This window comes from Ascaphus truei, chromosome 7, assembly GCF_040206685.1.
Source record: "Ascaphus truei isolate aAscTru1 chromosome 7, aAscTru1.hap1, whole genome shotgun sequence".
Classification (NCBI taxonomy): Eukaryota; Metazoa; Chordata; class Amphibia; order Anura; family Ascaphidae; genus Ascaphus; species Ascaphus truei.
The window spans coordinates 48,730,123-48,754,980 of NC_134489.1; the positions used below are offsets into that span (position 1 = coordinate 48,730,123).

Here is a 24,858-nt window from a genome sequence, read left to right on the forward strand (position 1 = left end):
AACAATTGTTTAGTTGTAACTGATTTCCTTTTATCAACCCGATATACTAGGTCGTTCTCTACCTCGAAGTAGGGGTAATCAAGTGACCTATCTGGTTGGCCAGGAGTACTATTCTGGTCCCGTATATTTCCCCTTGCTACCGCTAATGTGGGGTCCTCCCACTGGGCCTTCTTAAAACTCCCAGGACTGACCTCTAGGTCAGCGAGGGTCTTATCCGGTTCTGGGGTGGTAAGTGTCTGATCAACATCTTGATTTGGGGTATTCCCTACCAAAGTAGTGATGGGGAAGGGAATTTTACAGCACTCCTCCTTTTCCCCCTTCTTATTTGGGCCCTCGTCAACCTCCATTTCTGAAAAAGGGAAAGGATTTGTTTCTTCTAATACTTCGTTATGGTCCGCTATTGAACTCTGGGCGCTATTCTGAGCGGGGGACCACATTTTTAGAAAATGGGGAAAGTCGGTCCCTATTAACACATCATGTGCCAGTTTGGGTACAATACCCACCTTGAAATCTAAAGAACCAAACTCTGTTTAAAAAAAACACATCAACAGTGGAATATTCATGATTATCCCCATGTATACAACAAATTGCCACACTTTGTGAACTGTTTACCTGTTTCTTCTTAATGGGCAAGAGGTATTCGGACACTAGTGTGACCATGCTCCCAGAGTCAAGAAGTGCCCGAACCCTCCTACCATTAACCTTTACAAATGCCCACAAATGGTTATTCAAGGGGTCCTCTGGGCTAGGGCCCATACATTGGGACAACAGCGCATAAGGTTCCACGCTGTTGCATTGCATGGGCTCATCATTTAGTGGGCAGATTTTTGCTGTGTGGCCCCTCTCATGACAATTTACACATTTAGGTACATAGTCTGTGTCCCACTTAGAGCCTTTTCCCGGCTCCCCATGTTGGCTATTGCCCTTAGTGTGCGAACCACTGTTGCTGGTGCTGCGTGAAGGTGGTCGCCGCTCTTCAGCGCCCCTTAACCCCGGTACCCTTTTACCGTCTCTGGAAGAGTCCTGGAACCTTGGGTAGTGGGGTTGCTCCACGACTGTGGGTTGCGGGTTCTCTTCTGCTGCATTGTACCTTTCTACGAGGGCCACAAGCTCATCCGCATTGTGGGGGTCACTCCGACTGACCCAACGGCGTAAGGCAGTGGGAAGTTTTCTCAAGAACTGGTCCATGACCAACCGTTCCACGATGTGGCTGGCTGAGTTGATCTCGGGTTGTAGCCACTTCCGGGCGAGGTGGATGAGGTCATACATCTGGCTTCGGGTGGCTTTATCCATCGTGAAGGACCATGCGTGAAACCTTTGGGCGCGAACAGCCGTGGTTACGCCGAGGCGGGCGAGGATCTCGAACTTCAATTTTGCATAGACGTTAGCTTCGGCTGGCTCTAGATCAAAGTAAGCCTTCTGGGGTTCGCCGCTTAGGAAGGGTGCGATTAGACCAGCCCACTCAGCTTCTGGCCATCCCTCTCTCTGTGCCGTGCGTTCAAACGTGAGAAGATAGGCTTCCACATCATCCGAGGGTCCCATCTTCTGAAGGTAGTGGCTTGCCCTGGTCATTTTCGGGACTGGGGCTGCCTCTGCCAGTGGAAGGTTACTGATAGTCCCCCTTAGGATCTCGAGTTCCTGCTGTAAGCCCTGGGCGAACCGTTGTTGCTCCTCTCTCAGCAAGCGGTTTGTCTCTTGCTGGTTTGCATTCGCCTGTTGCTGGTTTGCATTAGTCTCTTGCTGGTTTATTGACAGCCGTTGCTGGTTTGCATTAGTCTCTTGCTGGGCTATTAACAGCTGTTGCTGGGTTTCATTCGCCTGTTGCAGGGCTGCATTAATCTATTGCTGGGCTTCATTCGCGTCTTTCTGGACAGCGACATTGCGTACCAGCGCACTCACCACGTCTTCCATCTTGTTTGCAGAGGATGAGAAAAAAAAACTTTTTTTTTTTTTTTTCAAAGTTCTTTAACCCGCAGACCTTTTAGTGTGCTGCCCGCATTCTCCACCATATGTGACAAACGGCTTACTCTGGGGCTCCGTCGTTTGTCCGGGACTGTTTAGAACACGGTCTTTTAGGGTAGGTTAAATGATGAGGCGTCACGTACTGTTCCTTTAAACAGGCTATGCCTGGTTTATTCAGTCCCAGGCACTGAGACTTCCACAGTGCATACAACAGAAAACAGATCAAAACAAAAGCTGCTCACCTGAGCGATAACTTAACTTAGATATCCCTGACTCAGGGTTGGAAGTGGCTTTTCCACTCCCAACAACAAAACAAGGTACTTTTGCAGTCTTATACAAATGAACAGAAAGATTGAACCTGTTTGGGGAAGAGGCTTCTCCCCTCTGTAGTTCAGCAGCCTTCCAGCCTCCTGGCTCTTGTGGAGAGACCAGAGCAAACAGGAAAACAGTCTTTCATACCTGATTCCTAATTAGCATGACAGGTGACAGAAATCAGGCAGCAGACAAACTCTGGTCTGGATCTCTCATCCCTCAGTTCCAGCGCTTGCCAAACTGTGGGATGGAGTGTATGTATTATAAGGCTGCACTCCCAGGCCAAACAGGATAGAAACTGTTTAGTATCCTGGGAGCCCTATATACGGAATTTATTACCATCCCCTGGTTTCTGTCACAACTGTTATGCTCTCTTTTATTAACTAGCTTACAGTATAGACCACAATAGATCAAAAGTACTTGATCCAGCCTTGATGCATTTTTGTGGGTTGAAGACTTTCCCCAAAATGTGGGATATCTTGCAAGGATCTGTAGACTACAATATTTAGAATAGCCTCTAAGTGTTATAAACATTAGACATTTAATGTAATTTAAGTCATAATTAAATATAAAATAAGATGATTGGGATATATTCAGCTTATTATTTTTGAGTTGTTTTAGGTTTTTAATGTCTTCCCTGATGCTACAGATGTAGCAGACATCATTGCTCCCGTTAACATGACGCAATGTGCCAATGCTGGCGTGATATTTGATGCAAACATTAATGCAGCTCCAATGAAACAAATGGTAATGTATGTCATTTTTTAACTCGCACAAAATTAAACACGTTTGTCCCAATGTGCAGCGTTAATAGGAGCAATAACATCTGCTACAACTGTAAAGCATTGCTTATGTATCACTATATACTGAATTTTCTAGTATCCCTCTTCTACTAATTCTTTTTTTTTAAAAAGTACACTGTACAGGCAGTCCTCGGTTATCCGACACAATGTGTTACTCAAAATGGCGTTGGATAGCGAAACGTCTTAAAGCGAAACACATTTTCCCATAGGAACACTGTTTAAATGAAAGGTTCCGTTCCTGAAGGCATTTTTAACACTGAAATACACCAAATATTTAACGCAGGCAATAAGATATGCAGCACACACATAAATTATATAGTGTATATACTGTATTATATATATAATATAACATAAATAATATATTATATAGTATAATATAATATTATATAGTATAATATTATATATATATACGCTCTTACGACGCTTTGCAACGTTGTTTATGTGAAAGTGTGTGTATATATACACATACACAACGTTGCAAAGCGTCGTAAGAGCGTTGGATAAGCCGTTTTGGCGTTGTAAAAATGAACATAGGTATGCATTGCACAGCGTTGGATAAGCCATTCGTTGTAAAGCGAAGCGTTGTAAAACGAGGACTGCCTGTACTAATATTTATACAAACAATACCTACTAAAGAACAAATGGTAAATAGTTACATACTTACATAGTAGATGAGGTTGATAAAAGACATACACGTCCATCAAGTTCAACCTATGCTACATTTAGATGACAGATACTTTATCCTATATCAGTATTTTGATTCAGAGGAAGGCAAACAAAAAACCCCAGTGAAATATCATCCATTCATATCTCATAAGGGGAAAAATAAATTCCTTCCTAACCCCAGAAATTGGCAATCAGATTACTCCCTGGATCAACTTCCTTCCCATGTTTACTTATTTGGTATATCCCTGTCACGGGAGACCCGGACTTGTAACCAGGATCATTCAATAGGCAGAAAACATTAGTGGAATAAAATTGAGTTTATTCAGATAAAATCCGCAGACACATATATGGAACACAATACACAGGAGAATACACACTTACTGGGGATCTGGGGTTGGAAACTAGCCTCAAATAGGTGCAGGGCGCCTGCTTCGGAAGGCTTACCCTGATCGGGATATCCCCTTCGGCTTCCTGGTGCTCTTTTCAACTAAAAACCTTAGCTGCGACCGCTACATTCTTTTCTGAGAACTTGGACTTCGCGTCTGACTTAGTCTCTGCAGGGCAGGCTTTCCAAGCTTCAGAAATGAAGCCGGCTGCTCTGCTATTCATAACAGAGCAACTTTGAAAAGCCTGCCTGCGCCTCACAGACCAGATTCAGAGGAAGGCAGATGGGAAGGTAAGATTTTGTGTGGACCTCCGAAAGGTCAATGCGGTATCCAAGTTTGATGCATATCCGATGCCAAGGGTGGACAAGTTAATTGACGCCTTTGGTACAGCAGAGTATATATCCACGCTGGACCTAACAATAGGATACTGGCAAATACCTTTAGGGGAGGAGTCCAAATGCAAAACCACCTTTTCCACTCCCATGGGTTTATACCAGTTTGTGACAATGTTATTCGGACTGCATGGAGCCCCGGCCATGTTCCAGAGACTCATGGATAAAGTGCCTGAGACCTCATAGGGCTTATGCCGCAGCCTACCTAGACGACATTGTCATATATAGTAAACACTGGCAGGTCCATTTAAATAGGCTGAAAGCGGTCCTCAGTTCTCTAAGAGAGGCAGGGTTCACAGCCAACCCTAATAAATGTGCCTTAGGCCTCATCCCCACTGTTCACGGCAGCACGCGCTACAACGTGCGTGTCGCAAACAAGATGTGGCCTTCTATGAGGATGTGCCTAGTAGGTACCTGCGTGCGCCTGCTGAAAGTGCGATGCATGACTGCATTTGAAAAGACAAGGATTTTGTATTTTCATGGAGCGACGGCGTCACGTGGTTTCCTATAAACCAGTAAGAGCAAAGAAGAGGATGTGACAGAGGAGGTGCTGTGCTCAGGAAGAGAATCTGATGTCATGGCTGCGCCCCCTTGTCTTGCGTCCCATCGCAGAAGCCTGTGAGTAGGTGAGTCCACTGATCGCAGCTTTCACACGTGCATGTGCCGCCATTCATGCACGCTGCAGCTAACACTAGGGTCGTAGCCTAAGGTAAGGCGGAAACGAAATACTTAGGTTATGGAGTGGGAGATGGAAAAGTAAGGCCACTAGCCGACAGGGTAGCTGCCCAGAAAGAAGTTCTGAACCCCGAACAAAAACACAGGGGCACTCTCTGTTGCGTTTAGCAAGGTACTTTCGGCGGTTCATCCCGAACTACTCTGAAGTTGTGGCACCACTAACAGACCTCACAAAAAAGTGTGCCCTTACACAAGTGGTATGGTCTAGGGAATGACAGAGGGACACATTTTTTTACCTCCTCAAAGGCTATCAGAGGGTCCCATCCTTAGAAGCCCATGCTTTAATAGGCCTTTTATAGTGCAAACCGATGCATCAGAGATAGGGCATGGGGCAGTGCTGTCACAACAGTATGAGGGGGTAGAGAACATCCAATCCTTTTTCTGAGTAGGAAATTGTTCCTGAGGAAAAAAAACTACTCTGTGATTGAGGAGTACCTTTCAGTAAAGTGGTCAATTGAGGCCTTGAGACATTACCTGGCGGGAGTACATTTAACTCTGGTGACAGACCATGCTCCATTGAAGTGGTTAAATTCTATGAACGACTCCAATACTAGGTTGACCAAATGGTATATGGCCCTCCAACCCTTCTCGTTTGAGATTGAGCAGAGGCCTGGATAGGAAAATGCAAACGTCAATTTTTTCTCTAGAGAAGGGGTGGATGGTCGGGCTTCAGCTGTGCATTGCCCCAGCAACACACTAACAGGGGAAGAATGTAACAGGGTGAATTTAAGACACTAGCCCTATTCCTGGCAGACCCAGACCTATGTTTAGGTCTGCAGTGCAGCAGTGACTGGCTTAAAATTCAACTAGGAAAAGTGTCATGGGAGACCAGGTTATTTACTCCTTTTTAACAACTAGTGACAAGTGCGCTCAATCGCCGGATCCTTTCAGTTGTATAATGTATATGATATACAGATGAGCAGGATAGGACAAAGGGGTTGATGAAATCAATGCTGTAGTAAAGTCCCCAGAGTTACCAATAATCCCTGAAGGGTAAGATAAGTGGTCAAAAACCACAATCAAACCCTCATTGGGATGGTTCCTGGACTCACAATAAACATTTGTAGAAAATGAAGAGTAATACTCACAGATGCCCCCGTCCTGTAAATCCTGATGGGCGTGCAGCCAAGTGAAGCGATGCTAGTCTTGGAGAGAGAAAGAGAAAAACTAGCGCACAGCCAAAAGAGTGTGTCCTAAAATATTGTATAAAACATATTCCATTATTGATCCATCATCATAAAAAGGAGGTAAACACCCTCCAACGCGTCCCGGCAACGGCTCCCCTGGTGAGTGCTATAGCTCCCGCTGGGTAGGCGCCACAGAGTCTGTGGGGAACTGAGGCTTTACCTGTCACGCCTGTATGCCCGCAGACCTGGCAAGACCCCAATACTGAGGTGTAGCGTTGCTGGGCCTGTTGGAAAAGTGGTTAAGATACTTGCAACGTCTTGTAGGGTTAAACGTAAGAATGGTCGTGTCCGTGTGCCAATGTCCAGGGGTCCAGAGAGCAGGGTAGTCGAAGTTCAAAGCCAGGTCCAAGGATTCCAGAGGTCAGCAAAGTAGAGTTCGTAGCAAGGTTCAAGGGGTACAGAGAGCAGGGTAGTCCAAGACAAGCAGGGGTCAAAGCCAGGGAAATCCAAAGTAACACAGGAGCAGGATACAAGCAGGGACACAGAGGGAGCACAGCATAAGTCAGCACACACAGGGAAACAGGAACTATGCAGAGCGACGATAGAGAGGACAGACAGGGATTATAAAGGGAGACACACCAATTGGAGAAAGGGGAGGAGCAGAGAGAGAAGTGGGAGACAACAAGGATAGGTCAGAGAGAGAAGGGGAGGAGACAGAAGGATCAGAGAGCGAGATGGCCTGCAGGGAAAGGGAGGAGGAGTCAGGAGAGTGACTGGGCTTAGAAGAGGAGCGTGTGCGCGCACCCTCTGTAAGCCGAGGGTGCGTGCGCACAGGGTGCGTGCGCACAGGCTGCGTCACCAGGTGCGCGGAGCGCCGCGCCGCAGACACCCCAGCGGAGGGAAGCAGCGGACCGGACGGGACCGCCACCGGAGGTGAGGTATAGGCAGCGGGCATAGAGAGTGTCTGGGAGCGTGGAGTGTTGCCGCAGGGGCTCAGGGACAGCGCGGGTGCGCGAGACTTGCGGGGCATGCGCTGAGGCAATGGGACAGAGAGAGAGGAGGACGGAACGGGACAGGAGTGGGAAGGTGCAGAGGGATTGGTAAGAGAGGTGACAGAGGAAGAGAAAGTAGGGGAAGGAATCCCCTGAACAGTCACACTACCCCAGTGAGAGCCCATCCCCTGGCCTGATTGTCCACCCTTCCCCGCTTACCATTTGTCCTGACACCTAACCACTACCAGCCTTTGTATTTATCCTGCATTTCTATGCAAGTAGCTCGGCTAAGTGAATTACCAAGTCTGCCTGCATAGAAATGTTTAAACACACAAATCACAGTACTTGACTGGCTAGCTGAGGAATACAATTTACAGGGAATAAAAGTGCTTTCAAGTTCCCCCACAATAAACACAGAAGTCCCCCTCCCAGTTCAGACAGTGATTATGCTCTTCTCTGGAAGGGGTTACACCACACAAAATGTACGGCCATGAGAGTCTACAGAGGCGGCCAGATAAACATGGTTTTAGGGGTAGCCATCCAGGCTTCACCTTTATTATGTGAGGCCGGCTATCCCTACCGTCACAGTTATCCAGGTATATGAGGTACTTGTCGAGGAGATCCCTAAATACCGAATTCACAAAGTTCTGGAATTGTCAGGATCGGGGCTAGGCTCCGCCCCCGCACCGCCTCTCGTGACGCAACGGAGGATGCTCCTGTCTCCAATACACGGCGGCACCACATTTCCAGAAGCACATGAGGGGTTAATTCAGTCAATTGCTCCTCACCTGCGATGCACTCCACCCCTGCCTATCAGTGGGCAGCCTATGTCGGATTTCTCATTACCCTGCAGCTGTGTACTGCCATTACCATTGGCTGCCTGCACTTTAAGTACTGAGCCAGTCCTCCCACAAACTGGCTGAGCATAGACTACTGTTTATGTACCGTGCTTGCTACAAGCTGCTCGCTGCTGTGTTGTGCCATTGCCTTGTCTTGTTCTCTTCGTTGTGTCCCCAACTCGTGCCCGGACCTCTGTCTTCTCGTACTCCTGGACCTCGGCTCATAAGTGGAGTCCTGCTCACTCCTTGACCTCGGCTACGGATTACGACTACTCTTCTCTCTCCAACCCCTGACTACGGCAAGTACCTCTACCTACCCAAACTCTCCTACCCTGACCCGGCTACACGACCCTGACTTTGAAATCCGGACATGGTCTCGTGGTTGTAGGTCGGCGGTTATCTGTATCCCCACCTCAGCCCACGGTCTGAGTGCTGTTTGTGGTGAGCACTGTTACAGGAATGCAGCAAGAGCATTGCAGAGTCCGAATGGCAAAACAAGATACTCGTAATGCCCTCCACAAGTATTAAATGCCGTCTTCCACTCATCGCCCTGATGAATTCTTACCAAATTGTAAGCCCCTCGTAAGTCTAGTTTGGTAAAAAAATAGAGGCTCCCTGTAAACAGCCAAAAAGTTCGGCAATGAGTGGTAAGGGATACCGATTTTTTTTTTTTACAGTGATTTTGTTGTGTCCTCGGTAATCAATGCAAAGCCTTAATGATCCATCCTTTTTCTTGACAAAAAAAACCCTGCACCAGCAGGAGAAGATGACTTTCGGAATCCCCTCTGTAGGTTTTCCTGAATGTGTAATCTGACATGGTGCGGTTCTCCAGAGAGGCGAGTGGATAGGAACATCCTCTTGGAGGCACAGACCCGGTAAGAGGTCAATGGGACAGTCAAAGGGCCGATGTGGTGTCAACTCCTCACACTTGGCCTTGCTGAATATATCCCAAAAGGTGGTGTAGATACTGGGTAGATAGGAATTTACCTCGGGCGGTTAAGACATTTCAGACAGAGTTTGCAATGCTACGGAACATTTTTTCAGACAGCGAGGACTCCAATGTAGAGCAGAGACTTCGTCCAATCCACAAAGCGATTGTGAAGTTATAGCTATGGCAATACTAGAATGACGTCAACAGTGGGAGAGTGGATAACGTCCAAACGAATCTCTTCCATAGGATCCGTACCCGTCTACAACCATAAAAGCGCCCTCCCCCCCTCCTCCTCCTCCTCCTCCCCCCCCTCCTCCCCCGCCTCCCCCTCTCCCCCCTCCCTCCTTCCCCCCTCCCCCCCTCCTCCCCCCCTCCTCCCCCCCTCCTCCCCCCCCTCCTCCCCCCCCCTCCTCCTCCTCCCCCCCTCCTCCCCCCCTCCTCCCCCCCCTCCTCCTCCTCCCCCCCTCCCCCCCCTCTTCCTCCTCCCCCCCTCCCCCCCCCTCCTCCTCCTCCCCCCCTCCTCCCCCCCCTCCTCCCCCCTCCCCCCCTCCTCCTCCTCCCCCCCTCCTCCTCCCCCCCTCCCCCCCCTCCTCCTCCCCTCCCCTGGACATATGGATGGCCCAACATCAGGGCCAGAGAGACTATACTTTTTACTCAGCACCTCACCAGACCTACTCTCGAATAGACCACTTTCTGGCCACAAAAAATGTGGTGGCGGCGACATCCGACTCCGACATAGGACCAATCACATGGTCTGATCATGCCCCGATTACCTTAACCTTGACGACCCCCTTTGAAAAAACAATAAATTACTCATGGAGACTAAATGATTCATTACTCAACCATCCTGAGATAGAAAGAGAGATCAGAGCCGCTATTCGGGACTATTTTTTTTTTTAACTCAGGATCCGTCTCCTCACCAGCAATCCTGTGGGAGGCCCATAAGGCAACCATTAGAGGGAAATTCATTTCTATCGCATCCCACAGGAAAAAAGCCCGCCAAAAATTAATAAAGGAGCTTACGGATAATATCAAAATAATAGAACAATCTCATAAAGCCAACCCCTCAAAACAAATATATAAAACATTGACAACAGCCAGAGTAAAACTTAGACAAATCCAGCTGGAGGATGTTGAGAAGGCCCTCAAATGGACTAACCAACAATATTATGACAAGGGGAACAAGGCAGACAGACTTTTGGCGACTAAATTAAGAGGGGTACATAAACGGTCCCAAATCACGGCAATCAAGAGTAGGTCTGGTGAGATACAACATAGTGATAGCAAAATAGCAGCCGAATTTACAAAATTTTACACCGAACTGTATAATCTAAGATCAAAAAATGGCCGGCCTGAATCAATAGCATCCGAATTAATAGCGCAATATTTAGATAAATGTAAGCTCCCCACACTAACGGAGGAGGAAAACACAGTCCTCAACGCTGAGATCTCAAAAGAGGAACTGGAAGAGGCGGTCAAATCACTAAAAATTACTAAGTCTCCTGGCCCCGACGGGTTCACTAATGTCTACTATAAGAGATTCTTGCCAGTACTATCCACGCATCTTCTAAAGATATTTAACGATTTCATGGAAGGAAATCAAATCCCCACGTCAATGTCCCTGGCCACCCTGGCCATTATACATAAAGAAGGCAGGGACCCGATGCAATGTGGAAGCTATCGTCCAATCTCCCTGCTTAATTGTGATCTCAAGCTATATAGCAAAATACTCGCAAATAGATTAAACCCCATCTTACCGAGATTAATAGATAGTGATCAAGTAGGATTCGTAGCAGGCAGACAGGCCTCGGACAATACTCGGAAGATAATAGACATTATTGAACATGTCCATCTCACAGAGACCAAAGCACTACTCCTAAGCCTAGATGCAGAGAAGGCGTTCGATAGAATAGACTGGCTATTCATGGACCAAGTTATGTGTAAATTCGGATTCAAAGACGCATACCTAGAAGGAGTCCGTAGATTATATCAAAACCCGTCTGCAACAGTAAAACTACCAGGGGGCAGTAACCAGAGATTTGAGATTACTAATGGAACTCGACAGGGATGCCCCCTATCTCCTCTCCTAACCATAGAACCCCTAGCATCTGCAATTAGAGCCAATAGAGACATCAAAGGAATAGAAATTGGACACAGGCAGCACAAAATATCGCTATTCGCAGATGATGTCATCCTAACCCTTACACAACCCCAAACATCCCTACCTAACCTCCAAAAAGAGCTCCGGGACTTTGGAGATATTTCAGGTTATAAAATCAATAATGACAAATCGGAAGCACTAAATTTAAGCCTGCCAGAGCCAGAGGTGAAACTCCTCAAACTAAACTTTAACTATCATTGGAGCTCCTCGAGTATCAAATATTTGGGAGTAAAGATAACGAGGAACTACCAATCCCTATATCAACAAAATTATCCGACTCTGTTCCGGAAAATCAAACAAGATCTAGATAAATGGGGAGGATATCAGATATCATGGATCGGGAGGATGATATCAGTTAAAATGAACATACTCCCTAGATTATTATATTATTTTCAGACTCTCCCGGTCCACATCCCTGGCTCAGAATTAAAGAACATTCAAAAACTAATCTTCCACTTTATTTGGCAGGGTAAGAAACCCAGAATCACCAGGACAGTTCTTTTGGCATCAAGGGGGAGAGGAGGACTTGGTGTTCCAGACATCACAAAATACTACCAAGCCGCCCAATTGCGACAGGTAGTAGTCTGGAACGCCAACCCAAACCAATACTGTTGGCTAGACATAGAATCATACTACGCCGGGACGCCTTCACTGCCGGCTTGCCTTTGGTCCCTGAGCAGGGAAGACATGCAGAACAGTAAATTTAAGTTAGGCCCAATGAGACACACATGGGAGATTTGGACGAAATGCAAATTTAAATTTAAGCTCACCACACCTCAATCCCAACTCATACCAATTTATAAAAATCCGAAATTCCCCCCTGGCTGTGAGCCCAGACAATGGGACCAATTTAAAACAAAAAATATTAGAGCGATTGCTGACCTCCTGAGCTTTGAGGAGTTCCTGAGTTATCAACGCCTAAAAACCAAATATGAAATAGCAAGATTGGATGTCTTCAAGTATCTACAAATTCGGCATTTTATTCAAACTTTATCCCCAACGTTGAAATTTCCCCCTCTCACCAGTTTCGAGCGGCTCTGTAGAGAAACAGGCCACCAGAAAGGTCTTATAACACAAATCTACGGTGAATTGGAAAGGGCCATAGAAGCCCCTACACATGACTATATGCTGCATTGGGCAGCAGAATTGGAAATAGTTATAGACCGAGAGGATTGGGAAAGAATTTGGGAAAATGCCTCAGGAACTTCCATATGTACCACAATCAAAGAAAACATATATAAAATACTGTTTCGCTGGTATCTTACCCCAGTTAGAATAAATCAAATTTACCCCCAGGCGTCCGATTTATGCTGGAGAGGTTGCGGTCAGAAGGGGGACATGGCCCATATTTGGTGGACATGTCCGGAAATTCAAAAATATTGGGGAACAATACAAAAATTAATAGAGGAGGTCACAGACCTCAAAATCCCTATTGACCTGTTGACCTACCTGTTGGCCAGGCCCTTAGAAAATTTGGACCGACCAACAAGTAAACTAATCTCCTTCATTCTTACAGCGGCTAGATGTGCGGTGGCGGCCGCCTGGAAGAAGGTGTCTCCCCCCTCAAAACAAACAGTAAAAAATAAGGTGCAAGAGGTGATGAATATGGAGAAACTATCTGCCTTCTTGAAAAGATCCACTGACTCCTTTAACAAAACATGGGATCCGTGGCTATCCCATATGGCACCTCTACGCCACTAATCCACATATGAAAAGTAAAAAAAAAAAAAAAGAGAGAGAGAGAAAGGAAAACCAGGTCAGGGGCACCAATGAAAATAGACTGAGGACACGGGAAGCAATGGGTATCCCCCCCACCCCCCCCCACCCTCCCCTTCCTATTCCCACTCTTACTCTCTGTTTCCATACTCGCGCCCCCCACATAGCCCCTGGAGGGTCATGGGAGCGGTGAGCTTTCCTCTTTTATTTCCGGTTTCTCTAACCAACAAAAGGAGAAAATCTGTATTAGGCTGTATTATCGTTTGTTTCATGCATACTGTGAATTATCTAAATGCCTAATAAAAAATTTTGGAAAAAAAAAAAAAAAGAACAACAGGAACAAGGCAAGGCAGGGACGTGGGAATACAAGGCTACCATGAACAATGCTCAGCCAAAGAATGAAAGATAAGGCTGAGCATATATAGGAGAGCTGGATGAATAGAACTGAGGGGAGGAGTGGAGGCGCGGCCTCTGTGGAAGCAGGGATAGGCTGCAAGGTGCAGGAGACAGGTGGGAGAGTAATTAGTGTTGACACGCAGCTGGAGAGGTGCACGCGCGTCACGTGTGCGCGCCGTGTGGGGCGGCCGTGCGGTACCAGCGGAGGGGCGTAGCCAAGCTCCGTGTTATTCTTGAAAGCCCTCCGTGGGCGCGCGCGCTCGCTCTGTAAGGTGTGCATACGGCTGTACAGCAGGAGGCAAGGAGAAAGCGCGCTGCGAGGAACGCTCTCTCTGACCGCTTGCAGCGGGATGCTGTGCAGCAGGAGGTAAGGAGGGAACACGCCGCATGGGACGTATTCCCGATTCCTTACACGGTCTTTGCTCCCAGATAGAAGATGCCAAGGCGTTGTCAGTAAACAGAGATATGACATATGCGACTTTTGAACGCTGAGACACAAAACGAGAAGGGGTAAGTTCAAATTGAATAAAACATTGGTTTAGAAACCCACGACAGGGTGGTCTCCACTATAGCGATTAGGTGTAGGGAGTCGAGGTTTAGAGTCAGCATGTGTAGAACTCGGTTCCAGGATAGACGCTGCTAGGGGAGCAGGATTAAACACTGCACACTGTACCTGGTCTGTGGTGGATTGTGCCATGTCCTGAATTTCATCCATGTATTTGTTATTCTGATCTAGGTACTGTTGCAGTTTGTCGAACATGTTGGCATGCAGGGCCAGGACTCGACCCATCTCAGTGGGGTCCATGTTTGTGGGGTTGAGCATACTGTAATGGGTGCTCGCCTCAAACTGGACTGAACCGCGAGGTCGAGGTGGGGATATAGAAACACCGACTTTGAGCTGTGAAGTCGTGTCCGGAATGCAGATTTGTTGACGTGGGTATCCGAGTCAGGGTAGGAGAACTAAGGAACGTAGATAAACTTTCCGTGGTTAGAGGGAGGAGAGGGTATGGATCATTGGGGTCACTAGCCGAGGTCGAGGATTGGAGACGGTTGGTAGTAGACAATAGCCAAGGTTCAGGTAAGAAACTGCAAGACAAAACAAGGCAGGACAAGGTAAAACAGAGTGCTTGCTACCAGCACGACGTCACAAGAAAATACTATTATGCTCAACCGATTTGCAGGGGCAATTTTGAGCCTATAAAGGAGGAACTAAAAGCTGTACAGCAGAGGCTGATACTAGAATCAGGCCACTGATTCGTTACTGGCGGGGTTTGCACAGCAGGCACTGATGAAGCACCAGCTGTACCGATGTCTGAATCAAACTCAGGGGCAGAGCTTGCACCGATCTTGAAACACAGGGGTGGAGCCTGCACCCGATTCTCACAGCTACGATGTGTCTTCTGGCTCTAGAAGAGGTATCACGGAATTCCACCGCTTGGTTAATGTGGGCCACCTCATTTCATGTGTCATCTAAGTTTATGCACGGTTGTTTTTTGGGGAAGGGAGGTGTTTGAAGTGTACAGTGGTACTCTGTATTATTTTCCAGGATTCTTATTTATGGTTTGGGGGATTCTTTCCCCTTGAATTTATGCAATATACTATACTGTACATATATTTCTGCTTCATTAGAATCTGTAAATTAGAATCACTTTAAATTAAATGTATACAGGCATACCCCGGTTTAAGGACACTCACTTTAAGTACACTCGCGAGTAAGTACATATCGCCCAATAGGCAAACTGCAGCGCACGCATGCGTCTGTCAGCACATCCTGAACAGCAATACCGGCTCCTTACCTGTACCGAAGCTGTGCGCAAGCGGGGAGACTATAGAGCCTGTTACCTATGCATTATTTACATCAGTTATGCACGTATATGACGATTGCAGTACAGTACATGCATCGATAAGTTGAAAAAAGGTTGTGCTTCACTTTAAGTACATTTTCGCTTTACATACATGCTCTGGACCCATTGCGTACGTTAATGTGGGGTATGCCTGTACTCTATTCTAGCTTTATTTTACACATACAGTAAATGCAGGACACAACTGCCAATTGAACTTACAATAACAAGACATATCATACAGTATATACAAATGGGTATTTTATTTGACTTATTAATTATTAATATACCGTATTTTTCATACATTTACTGTGGCCCAAATACATGTTGCAATTATTGCTACTAGCCAAATCAATCCCGAAGTGTAAATGCATCACATATTGTGATACCTCCTTATATTCCAACAAGACCGTTATTCATAGATGCGAAAGTGTGAACAGCGCTTTTGAAACAGGTCTTTTCTTCTCTGGTTTAAAAATATAAATGTACAATTCCAGTTTGTTTAGCATATGTTATTGAAAAGGTATTTTATTTGACCTAGCATCAAGGAGAAAGGCAATGATCTCTTCCTAAGTTCTTTTAAAAGCCTTTACTTTTTTTTAATGAAATACTGATGCATTCTATCTTGTGTTAACTTTTATTTATAATGTATTTATAAAATATTTTACCAAGAAGTAATGCACAGAGCATTACCTCTTGTTTTCATGTACAGTATGTCCTGGGCACAGAATTACTGTACAGTATGATGACAATATATGGTTACATAAAATGAACAGAGGTTATACATTCAGTTTACAGACATTTCATGGGCAGTTAGAGATATGTTACTGACATATGTAACATTTACAAACAAGATTTAAAATTGTGTTAGGAGAGGTAGGATAGGCCTGCAATGTGTTGTATTAGAAGAGGCCCTGCCTCAAGAAGCTTCAAATCTATAAGGCAGGGTAAATTGAAACATTGAGTACAGAGGATGAAAGGGCTTGTGAGTTTCAGATCAACATCAGCGAATGGCAGCAAATGTCTGACATCCTTTGGCTGCCACAAAAGGCTGTCTGTGTTTGGGTTGACACAGATATAGGCGGAAGGGGTTCAGAATGAATTCAGCTGCGATTTGAGAGTCCTTTGTCCTCCTGGGTAAATAACATTCCAGAGGGTGTGGCTTATGAAACACACAGCAGTAAGCAAATGCAGATGTTAACCCTTAGTACGTTGGTTCTGTGCAGTAGGGAGCATAATTATATCATAGATTAAATTATAGTGTGCAGCATTTTGGAAACCTCATACTGTAGGTTTCTTCTTTAAATATAAAAAAGGAAAAAGCTAAAGTGATACTGGTTAAATATAGTTACAGGGTAGATGAGGTTGAAAATGACATATGTCCATCAAGTTCAACCTACAGATGCAGCATTATGGTTGGTCGCGATGCCACACCTAAATCTGCTGCGGCAATGTGTTTTTTCATCTGTACTCCTGGAGTCTGAGTAAAGAGACTTAATGGCCCACCGGGACTAACACAGCGGGGGTCTCTAAATCGCGCTGGGTGAATCCTACCAGGTTGCACCTGTCTGTAAGAGACACGCAGTAAGAGTGAGACTGAATCAGTCACTCTAACTGCACGCCTCTGAATAGGTGATCGCTTTTATTTTATTTTAATAACACAGTATTGAAGCAGGGGGTCTCCAGAGCTGAACCGCATTAATTTCAGGTACAGGCCCCGTTATGGGGTGCTGTTATCCCTGCCATGTTTAAATTCTCCCACGTCACGACCCACGTGACCAGGACATTTAAACAATAAAGGGAAAACCAGAACCACATACCGGTGCCTGTAACTTGGGAAGCAGGGTGTCCACAGGCTGAAATTAATGCGGTTCATCTCTGGAGACCCCCTGATTCACTACGGTGTTATAAAAATAAAATAAAAGCAGATTCATTACCTTATGATGGGGTTAAGCCAGAGTACCAGGTTTATTGGGGGTAGAGGGGGTGGGTGAAGCTGGTAGATGCACCAGGATAGGTGGTAAAGCCTACCGGGAAGGTTGCGGGATGGGTTAACACCTTTATTACCTTAGTTGTACTAACCGCTATAGTAATGAAAAGGTTAACCCATCCCACCTCCCACCCGAGAGGCCTAACTACCCACCCCATGGCAACTACCCCCTTCATCCACCCCTTCTACCCCCAATAAACATTACAATACAATACAAACACCAATACAATACATTAACCCCCCCCCCATCCCCCCAACACCCTACACACACATACACACACAAGCATATAGTACAGTTATGGGCAAAATTCTTATTAACCAGATCTGGATAATAGCACATTTGCAGATTAAAAAAATAAAACATAACCAAAACATTACCCAGCCAGCATATAGTAAAACTACTGACCTGCAATCCCTTAATCACCTCAGCGGTTATTAACCACTATATAATTAAGAGGTTAACTGCCCTCCTGCTACCCACCCGGGAGGTCTAACCACCCTCCCTGTGGCAACTACCACCACCCCCCAACCCCTCTACTTATTGATTGTCACAGTAGTGCCACAATGGCAATGAATGGACAAGCTACAAATAAAAAACAAGCACTGAATTAAATGCCTCCCTCCCTTTTTGATGATGATGTCGCATCACTCCAATCTTTGATGATGTCTCATGATCTTTGATGATGTCGCATCACTCCAAAGAAAGGAAAGGCATCACATGGTATATACACCAATCCAATTGGTTGGTGTTCCATGTGATGGCTTCCATTTTCTTTATGGTGATGTTATCTTAAAGGGAGGGAAGCATAGCCTTCCTGATTGGCTGGCTTCCCTCCCTTTAAGATGACATCACAGCCTTTAAAAAATGGAAGCTGTCACATAGTACACCAACCAATCGGATTGGGGGTGTACCAATTGTCAATCAAATGTGATATCAGAGGCCTTATATAAGGCCTGTCACGTCTCATTTGAGCCAAAGAAGCCGTCAGATCAACATCTACTGGACCAATTGGATTGCCAACGAGAGAAGAAAAAAGAAAGGAAAGCAGAAAGGACTTACTGGAGTCAACAATCAACAGAGAATCATGGACTTCTAGGCATCATGGTGATGAGGAGCATTGCATCATGGGTCAAGAGTTGGTGCCACAGTTGGACGAGGGGGTTAATCCCGGCAAAGATAAGGAACACATTGATAGGATTTTATTTAATTGTTTATTTTTGGGGCGATGCCCATTGACTGGCAATGTATTTATTTATGCCCCTTTCAGGGCAAATGTTTGCTTTTATTTAAATGTCATGAATTTTATATGGTGCTTGTTTTTTTTTTAGGTTACCCATTCATTGCTATTGTAGTAATCCATGCACTTATTTTGGCCATGGTTTACCACTGTGACAACCAATTTGGTTTATTGGCAAAAACATTTTTTAATTGAAATGTCATATATTTTATTTAGTGCTTATTTTTTTATTTGTAGCTTGCCCATTCATTGCCTTTGTGGCAATCCATGCCCCATGTTGTGGTCAGGGTTTACCACTGTGACAATCAATGGGTAGAGGGGGTGGGGGGCAGAGGTAGTTGCCCTGGGGAGGTTGGTTAGGCCTCCCAGGTGGGTAGCGGGAGGAGGGGTTAACACCTTAATTACCATAGTGGTTAATAACCGCTAAGGTGATTAAGGGGTTGCAGGTCAGTAGTTTTATTTTTACTGTCGGTGCCCACTGAAGATGAGGAGGACGCAGAGGAAGATGAGAACGAGGATGGCCTTCATCCTGCAAGCCTACATACAACTTTAATTTACTATATGCTGGCTGGGTAATGTTTTGGTTATACTGTATTTTATTTTATTAATGGGCAAATGTGCTGTTATCCATATCTGGATAATAGGAATTTTGTCAATTTCTGGTCTGTATGTGTGCGTTTGTGTGTGTGTGTGTGGCGGGGGGGGGGGGGGGGCGGGGGAGTGAGGAGGGGTTGTGCAATGTATTGTATTGGTGTTTGTTTTGTATTGTCATTTTTACTGGGGATAGAGGGGGTGGGTGAAGAGGGTAGTTGCCCCGGGGTGGATGGTTAGTGGGATGGGTTAATCCTTTCATTACCATAGTGGTTAGTACCGATAAGGTAATGAAGGGGTTAACCCCTCCTCCATCCTTCCTGGTAGACCTAACCACCCACCCTGTGGTAACTATCCCCTTCACCCACCCCCTCTACCCCCAATAATCCAGGTACTCTGGCTTAACCCCTTCATTTCCTTAGCGGCTAGCCGCTGAGGCAATGATGCTGCTTTTATTTTATTTTAATAACATAGTATTGAAGCAGGGGGTCTCTGGAGCTAAACCACATTAATTTCAGCCTCAGGGAACTTCCCGAGTTACAGGCCCGGTTTGGGGTCCCGGTATCTCCCTGAATTGTGTAAATATTCCGGTCACGTGGGAGAATTTAAACATGGCTGGGATAATGGCATCACATATTGGGGTCTGTAACTCTGGATGCAGGGGGTCCACGGACCTTAAATTAATACGGTTCAGCTACAGAGATCCCCTGTTTCAATACTGTGTTATTAAAATAAAATAAAAGCAGTGCGATCGCATATTAGAGGAGTAACTGATTCAGTCTCACTCTTATTGCGCGTCTCTTACAGACAGATGCAACCCGGTAGGATTCACACAGCACCAGCCCTATTCAGATGCAGGGACCCCCGCTATGTTAATCCCGATGGGCCATTACCGAGTGCTACTCTATATGGTTCACCGCGGACTGTCAAGGCTTTGCACACGGTTGGCCAGCCCATTCTCGCAGCCGTGTGACCAACCATAGTGCTGCATCTTTTTTCTTAATTGCCATGAAAAGGCCAAAACGTTACGTCGAACCCTTTGACAATAAATTTGCATTTACAAATCCGCAGTGCCCAGTTCTTTTTAACCTTTTCTACATTTAGATGACAGATACATTATCCTATATTTCTATTTAGTTGATCAAGAGGAAAGCAAACAAAAACCCCAGCGCAATTTCATCCAGTGATATTTCACAAGGGGAAAAATTTCTTCCTGACTCCAAATATTATCAGATTTCTCCCTGGATCAAAATCCTTCCCATGTTTACTTATTTAAAATATACTCTATAATATATAAAAATAATACAAATGTGAACACACACGCTGTACAGTATAAGTATAAATAATATCAGTCTCTGATATTAGTAACTACGGTAGCATCACAATATACATCAATATCACCACATCTATAAATAATATTAATTAATTGGTTTCCACAATTTATACTAGTCCATGTTGGTGCCTCTTGTTCTTTTACTTTCCAATGTGGATAAATACTAGTCACAAGAATCAAGAATGTTCTTATAGTACTGCATGTGCTATCTAATGGACATACAGTAAAAAGAAAATTATGAAGGGAGAAAGAAATGGAGGAAAGAAAATAAAAATGTAGTGTCATATGTTCTTAAAAAGTATTCAACAGTATATAGACAATGGTATTTCACTCACAAGACAGGCAAAATAAATTAGCAAATTGTGACAAATCTGCTGTGGGAGTCGTGGTGTCTCTCCATCAGATGGTATGATGTCCAGCTCCTTGTATTTTGGATCCTGCTTGCTGTGTTCTTCCAGACGCGTCTCACTAACATGTGGTATCTCAATTGTCCCTTTACGCCTACACACTTCCTGTATTTGGTTCAGAGTTCCTGCGTGCCAAGACTCTGCTCCAGGAGTTTTAAAGTGGAGTTGTGAGAGAATTAGCAGGAGCTAAATTTGCAAGGTGGCAGGGTTGGGTTACTAGTAGAGGTGTTAAAAGGTGTCTGGCTGTAGTGGTCATAGTGAGTGAATTCAATGTTGCCGTAATGTGTCATGATATCTTGATTTAGCCATGGTTTTTAGGAAGTTAACAACATTTCTTCAACAACAATATGGCTACTAGAGCTTTCAACTACAGCATGAAATACTAAAATTCAGTCTCATTGCAGCGACCAAATTCTGACCTACAATCTTGGCAGAAGACTCCCAACAGATCACGTCAGCGGACATCTACAGTTTAAAATAGAAATTACATCATATATTCATGATGGTAAGAGAAAGAATTTCTGTTGAGAAATACACCGTAATGTCATATAAAGCTTCACAAAGTCTTCAGTGTTCAAGTAAAATGTTAAGATTTTAAGTCAGCTGGAAAGTAATAGATCCAGATGTGGAACACTTTACATAACCATAGTAATCTTGAAATTGCTTCTTTTTGTATCTATTTTTTTTAGTGGTCAAAGTGGAAAGTTACTAGGACAGTATTTCTTGATAACCCCTAGTTATATGATTAAAATGCTGAGACAACCATCATCAAGTTAATAAAGATCCCTAAAAAAAACTTGTCAGAAACATTAGTTAAAGCTGCAGTTCAGTCAATATCCTGCATGTGTTTTTTTTTTAATAAATCAGTTCTGTAGTAAGAAAAAATACTTTTAGCATTTTCTGTTTTTAAAAAAACAACTTTGAAAGAGCAATTTTCTTGTATTCTATTTTAACAAGCATTTGCTAAGGCACTGCCCCCTTCATGTCCTGTCACAAGCCCTGGCACACCCCTTTGTCAGCCCTGCCCTCCCTCTTGCACATGTCAGTGCAGCAGTGCTCATGAATATTCATGAGCTTCCACTGACTGACAGAAGCAGATGAAAAACATATGCCATATCTAAAGATGTCGCCAAATTTCGCTGATCAATACATGGAGAACGAATTGACTGGCAGCTATACAGTTCTTTAGGTAATTAGAGATTGCCCACATGAAACTATTGAATTAAAAAAAAAAAAAAAAAATTAAAAAAAAAAAGACTGAACTGCAGCTTTAAATATATTTAACTGCTACACTTAACATTTAGAAGTGCACTTGTAATTACTGTTATAATGACAGTTTATAAAATGAATTATATAATCTATACAATCTATGTTTTAAATGTAATGCTTTTAGTCTTAGCCTACCCTGTCCTTATCAAAGTCAATAATGATAGGAGAAGGGATTTTTTTCTGCCTGTATAACTATTGTTGAACACACAGCCATCCCAAAAAAGGGAGTAGCAAGAAGAAATCAAACCCTTCTCAAGTCTCAGCTCACCAGGTTGACAATCAATTTTTTTTTAATTATTTGAAAATACTTTGTTAATAAAAGGGCACCAATCACCCAGATGCCCTTAAACATGTTTTAAGATATTTATTGTTAAGATGGGGGTGGCCATACCAATATATCTTATGTTACTGGTTATGTTCATACTTACTTATTCTAATGTTTGACTCCAAATACAGATTCTTCACCAGAGGCAGTTGGCACGCTTCTTGCAGCAAACAGCATAAATGAAGAGCTTGGGACACCTTCTGATGATGAAGATATGCCCACCGGGCACGATACAACGTCCACCTGTTCAAATAACCTAGTACATGCAGACGGTATGATGGATGGAACACCAAGGCATGCTGCAAGGTCTGGCAGCATTGTGGAAACAGACTGTGAAGTGGCAGCTTCCAGTACTTCAAGGACATCACCTATTAGAAGTCGGCAGGACTCCCTTAATGACTACCTTGATGCTCTTGAAAACAATCATGCCAAAAGTGGTACATCTGCCTCTAGCGATCGGTCACTTGGGGCATCTCCAAAGCTAAGGAGCAGCTTTCCCACTGATACAAGACTAAATGCAATGCTTCATATTGATTCAGATGAAGAAGATCATGAGTTTCGTCAGGATGTGTTGTATCAATCAACATTGGTGGAAGATGCTGGTCTCATGATGCTCAATGGTGCTACAGGTGTAACTGTAGACAATTGTTTGAGCAGTCCATCAAATCAGATAGAAGATGACCATGTGACTTCAAAGAATGTAGAGTTGACTTTACAGACATCTTCACAGAAATCCAATAGTGCCACGGGTAGCATTAAAACATTTCAAACTGCTTTACCTGCTTTAGGAGCAGTTGGAGAGGAAGATGAAAATACACAAGAATCTCGATGTGTTGATGAGCAGGGAAGCACTGGATTGTGTGTTTGTGAGCAGATAGACAAAACTGCTGGCGTAGAGCCTGAGGTTCTTGAAAGTTGTACAATAATGAATAGTAGAAAAGGTATCAAGGAAAAAGAACCTGTTGGATCTGAACCTTCTCAGGTATCAACAGAAATTGATCAAAGTAGCCCTACCAATACAGCAAGTGGCAATGAATCCAGTAGTAGATCTGAAAGAGGGACTTATACGGATGGGACAGAAATGACCTGTAATGGTAGTGCTACTTCTTGGGGTTCTACACACAATGCTTGTTCTTCCTCTTTTGAAAGCTCACATTTTTCTGAAAGACCTGCATTTTCCTTTAATGGTGAAGAATATGGAGCTTGTTCATTTGAACCTGGAATTGCTGAGATACAGATTTTGTCATGCACTCCTGGATCTCTTCCTGTTGTTAATGCATTCAGCAGAAATAATGAAGGGGAGCAGGGTGACACAAAAGTGTTATGTGAAGAAGGGACTGAGGAAATCTGGCAGAGAAGGAACCTGCAAGCAGCATCAACCACCAGACAACACACTCAGGATGAAGATACTGGAGCAGCACAGGCAACACCTGGTGATGTGATACAGACCACATTGCCAATTGAGGGTGCGAGTGCAGGTAAGCGTACTCAAATGGTGTTACACTGCTTCAAACTTACAATGTTATTTTTTTTTGGTATAGAAATTCCAAGCTACTGTACGTACTCAACTGTCTTCAATCACAATTGCATTAAGCATGTGTATAGTGAAAGTTGTTTCTCAATGTTCAAATCATGTACATCATATGGTACTGTATATAAAATAACTTCCCCTGTACTAGAGTTTCTAAGGAAGCAAATGATTTGTATGTTTAGTAAATTAGGGTGTGCTACTATTATTATTTTTTTACTTAACTTATTATAAACCATACTCATGAATTTAATGCAATTTCTCAAAAAGGTTAACTAATTAAAATTGTTTCATTATGTTCAACTGTATCTGTATGAAATTAACAGCTTAGCTTTAAAATATATATTATCTACTATGAATACAGGTGCAGCCACGAGTATTTTAACACTTGCCTTGGAAAATCTGGGGCAATCTCCCAGTAATGCTGCAACATTTCTGTGACATTTCTGCGACATTTCTGCAGACTGACTAATGGCCCATCGGATTAACACAGCGGGGGTCCCTGGCTAAGTAAGCCAAGTAAGACCACACCTTGAATATGGAGTACAATTTTGGGCACCACTCCTTAGAAAAGATATTATGGAACTAGAGAGAGTGCAGAGAAGAACCACCAAATGAATAAAGGGGATGGACAATTTAACTTATGAGGAGAGGCTAGCTAAATTTTATTTATTTTTTACATCAGAAAGAGGCGTCTAAGAGGGGATATGATAACTATATACAAATATATTCGGGGACAGTACAAGTAGCTTTCAAAATAACTATTCATCCCACGGGCAGTACAAAGGACTCGGGGGCATCCCTTTAGGTTGGAGGAAAGGAGATTTCACCAGCAACAAAGGAATGGGTTCTTTACAGTAAGGGCAATTAAAATGTGGAATCCATTACCCATGAAGACCGTGATGGCAGATACAATAG

At 44.3% G+C, this 24,858-nt stretch overlaps 1 protein-coding gene across 2 annotated transcripts in view; it reads left to right on the plus strand.

Annotated features, from left to right (window-relative positions):
• HECW2 (HECT, C2 and WW domain containing E3 ubiquitin protein ligase 2) overlaps positions 1 to 24,858 on the plus strand; it is a 241,888-nt gene that overhangs the window by 89,119 nt on the left and 127,911 nt on the right. For both annotated transcript variants that reach the window (XM_075608335.1, XM_075608334.1), the window contains 2 exons: positions 21,223 to 21,323; positions 22,544 to 23,890. In XM_075608335.1, the coding sequence (XP_075464450.1) occupies positions 21,223 to 21,323; positions 22,544 to 23,890 (1,448 nt within the window). The remainder of the gene's footprint in view (positions 1 to 21,222; positions 21,324 to 22,543; positions 23,891 to 24,858) is intronic.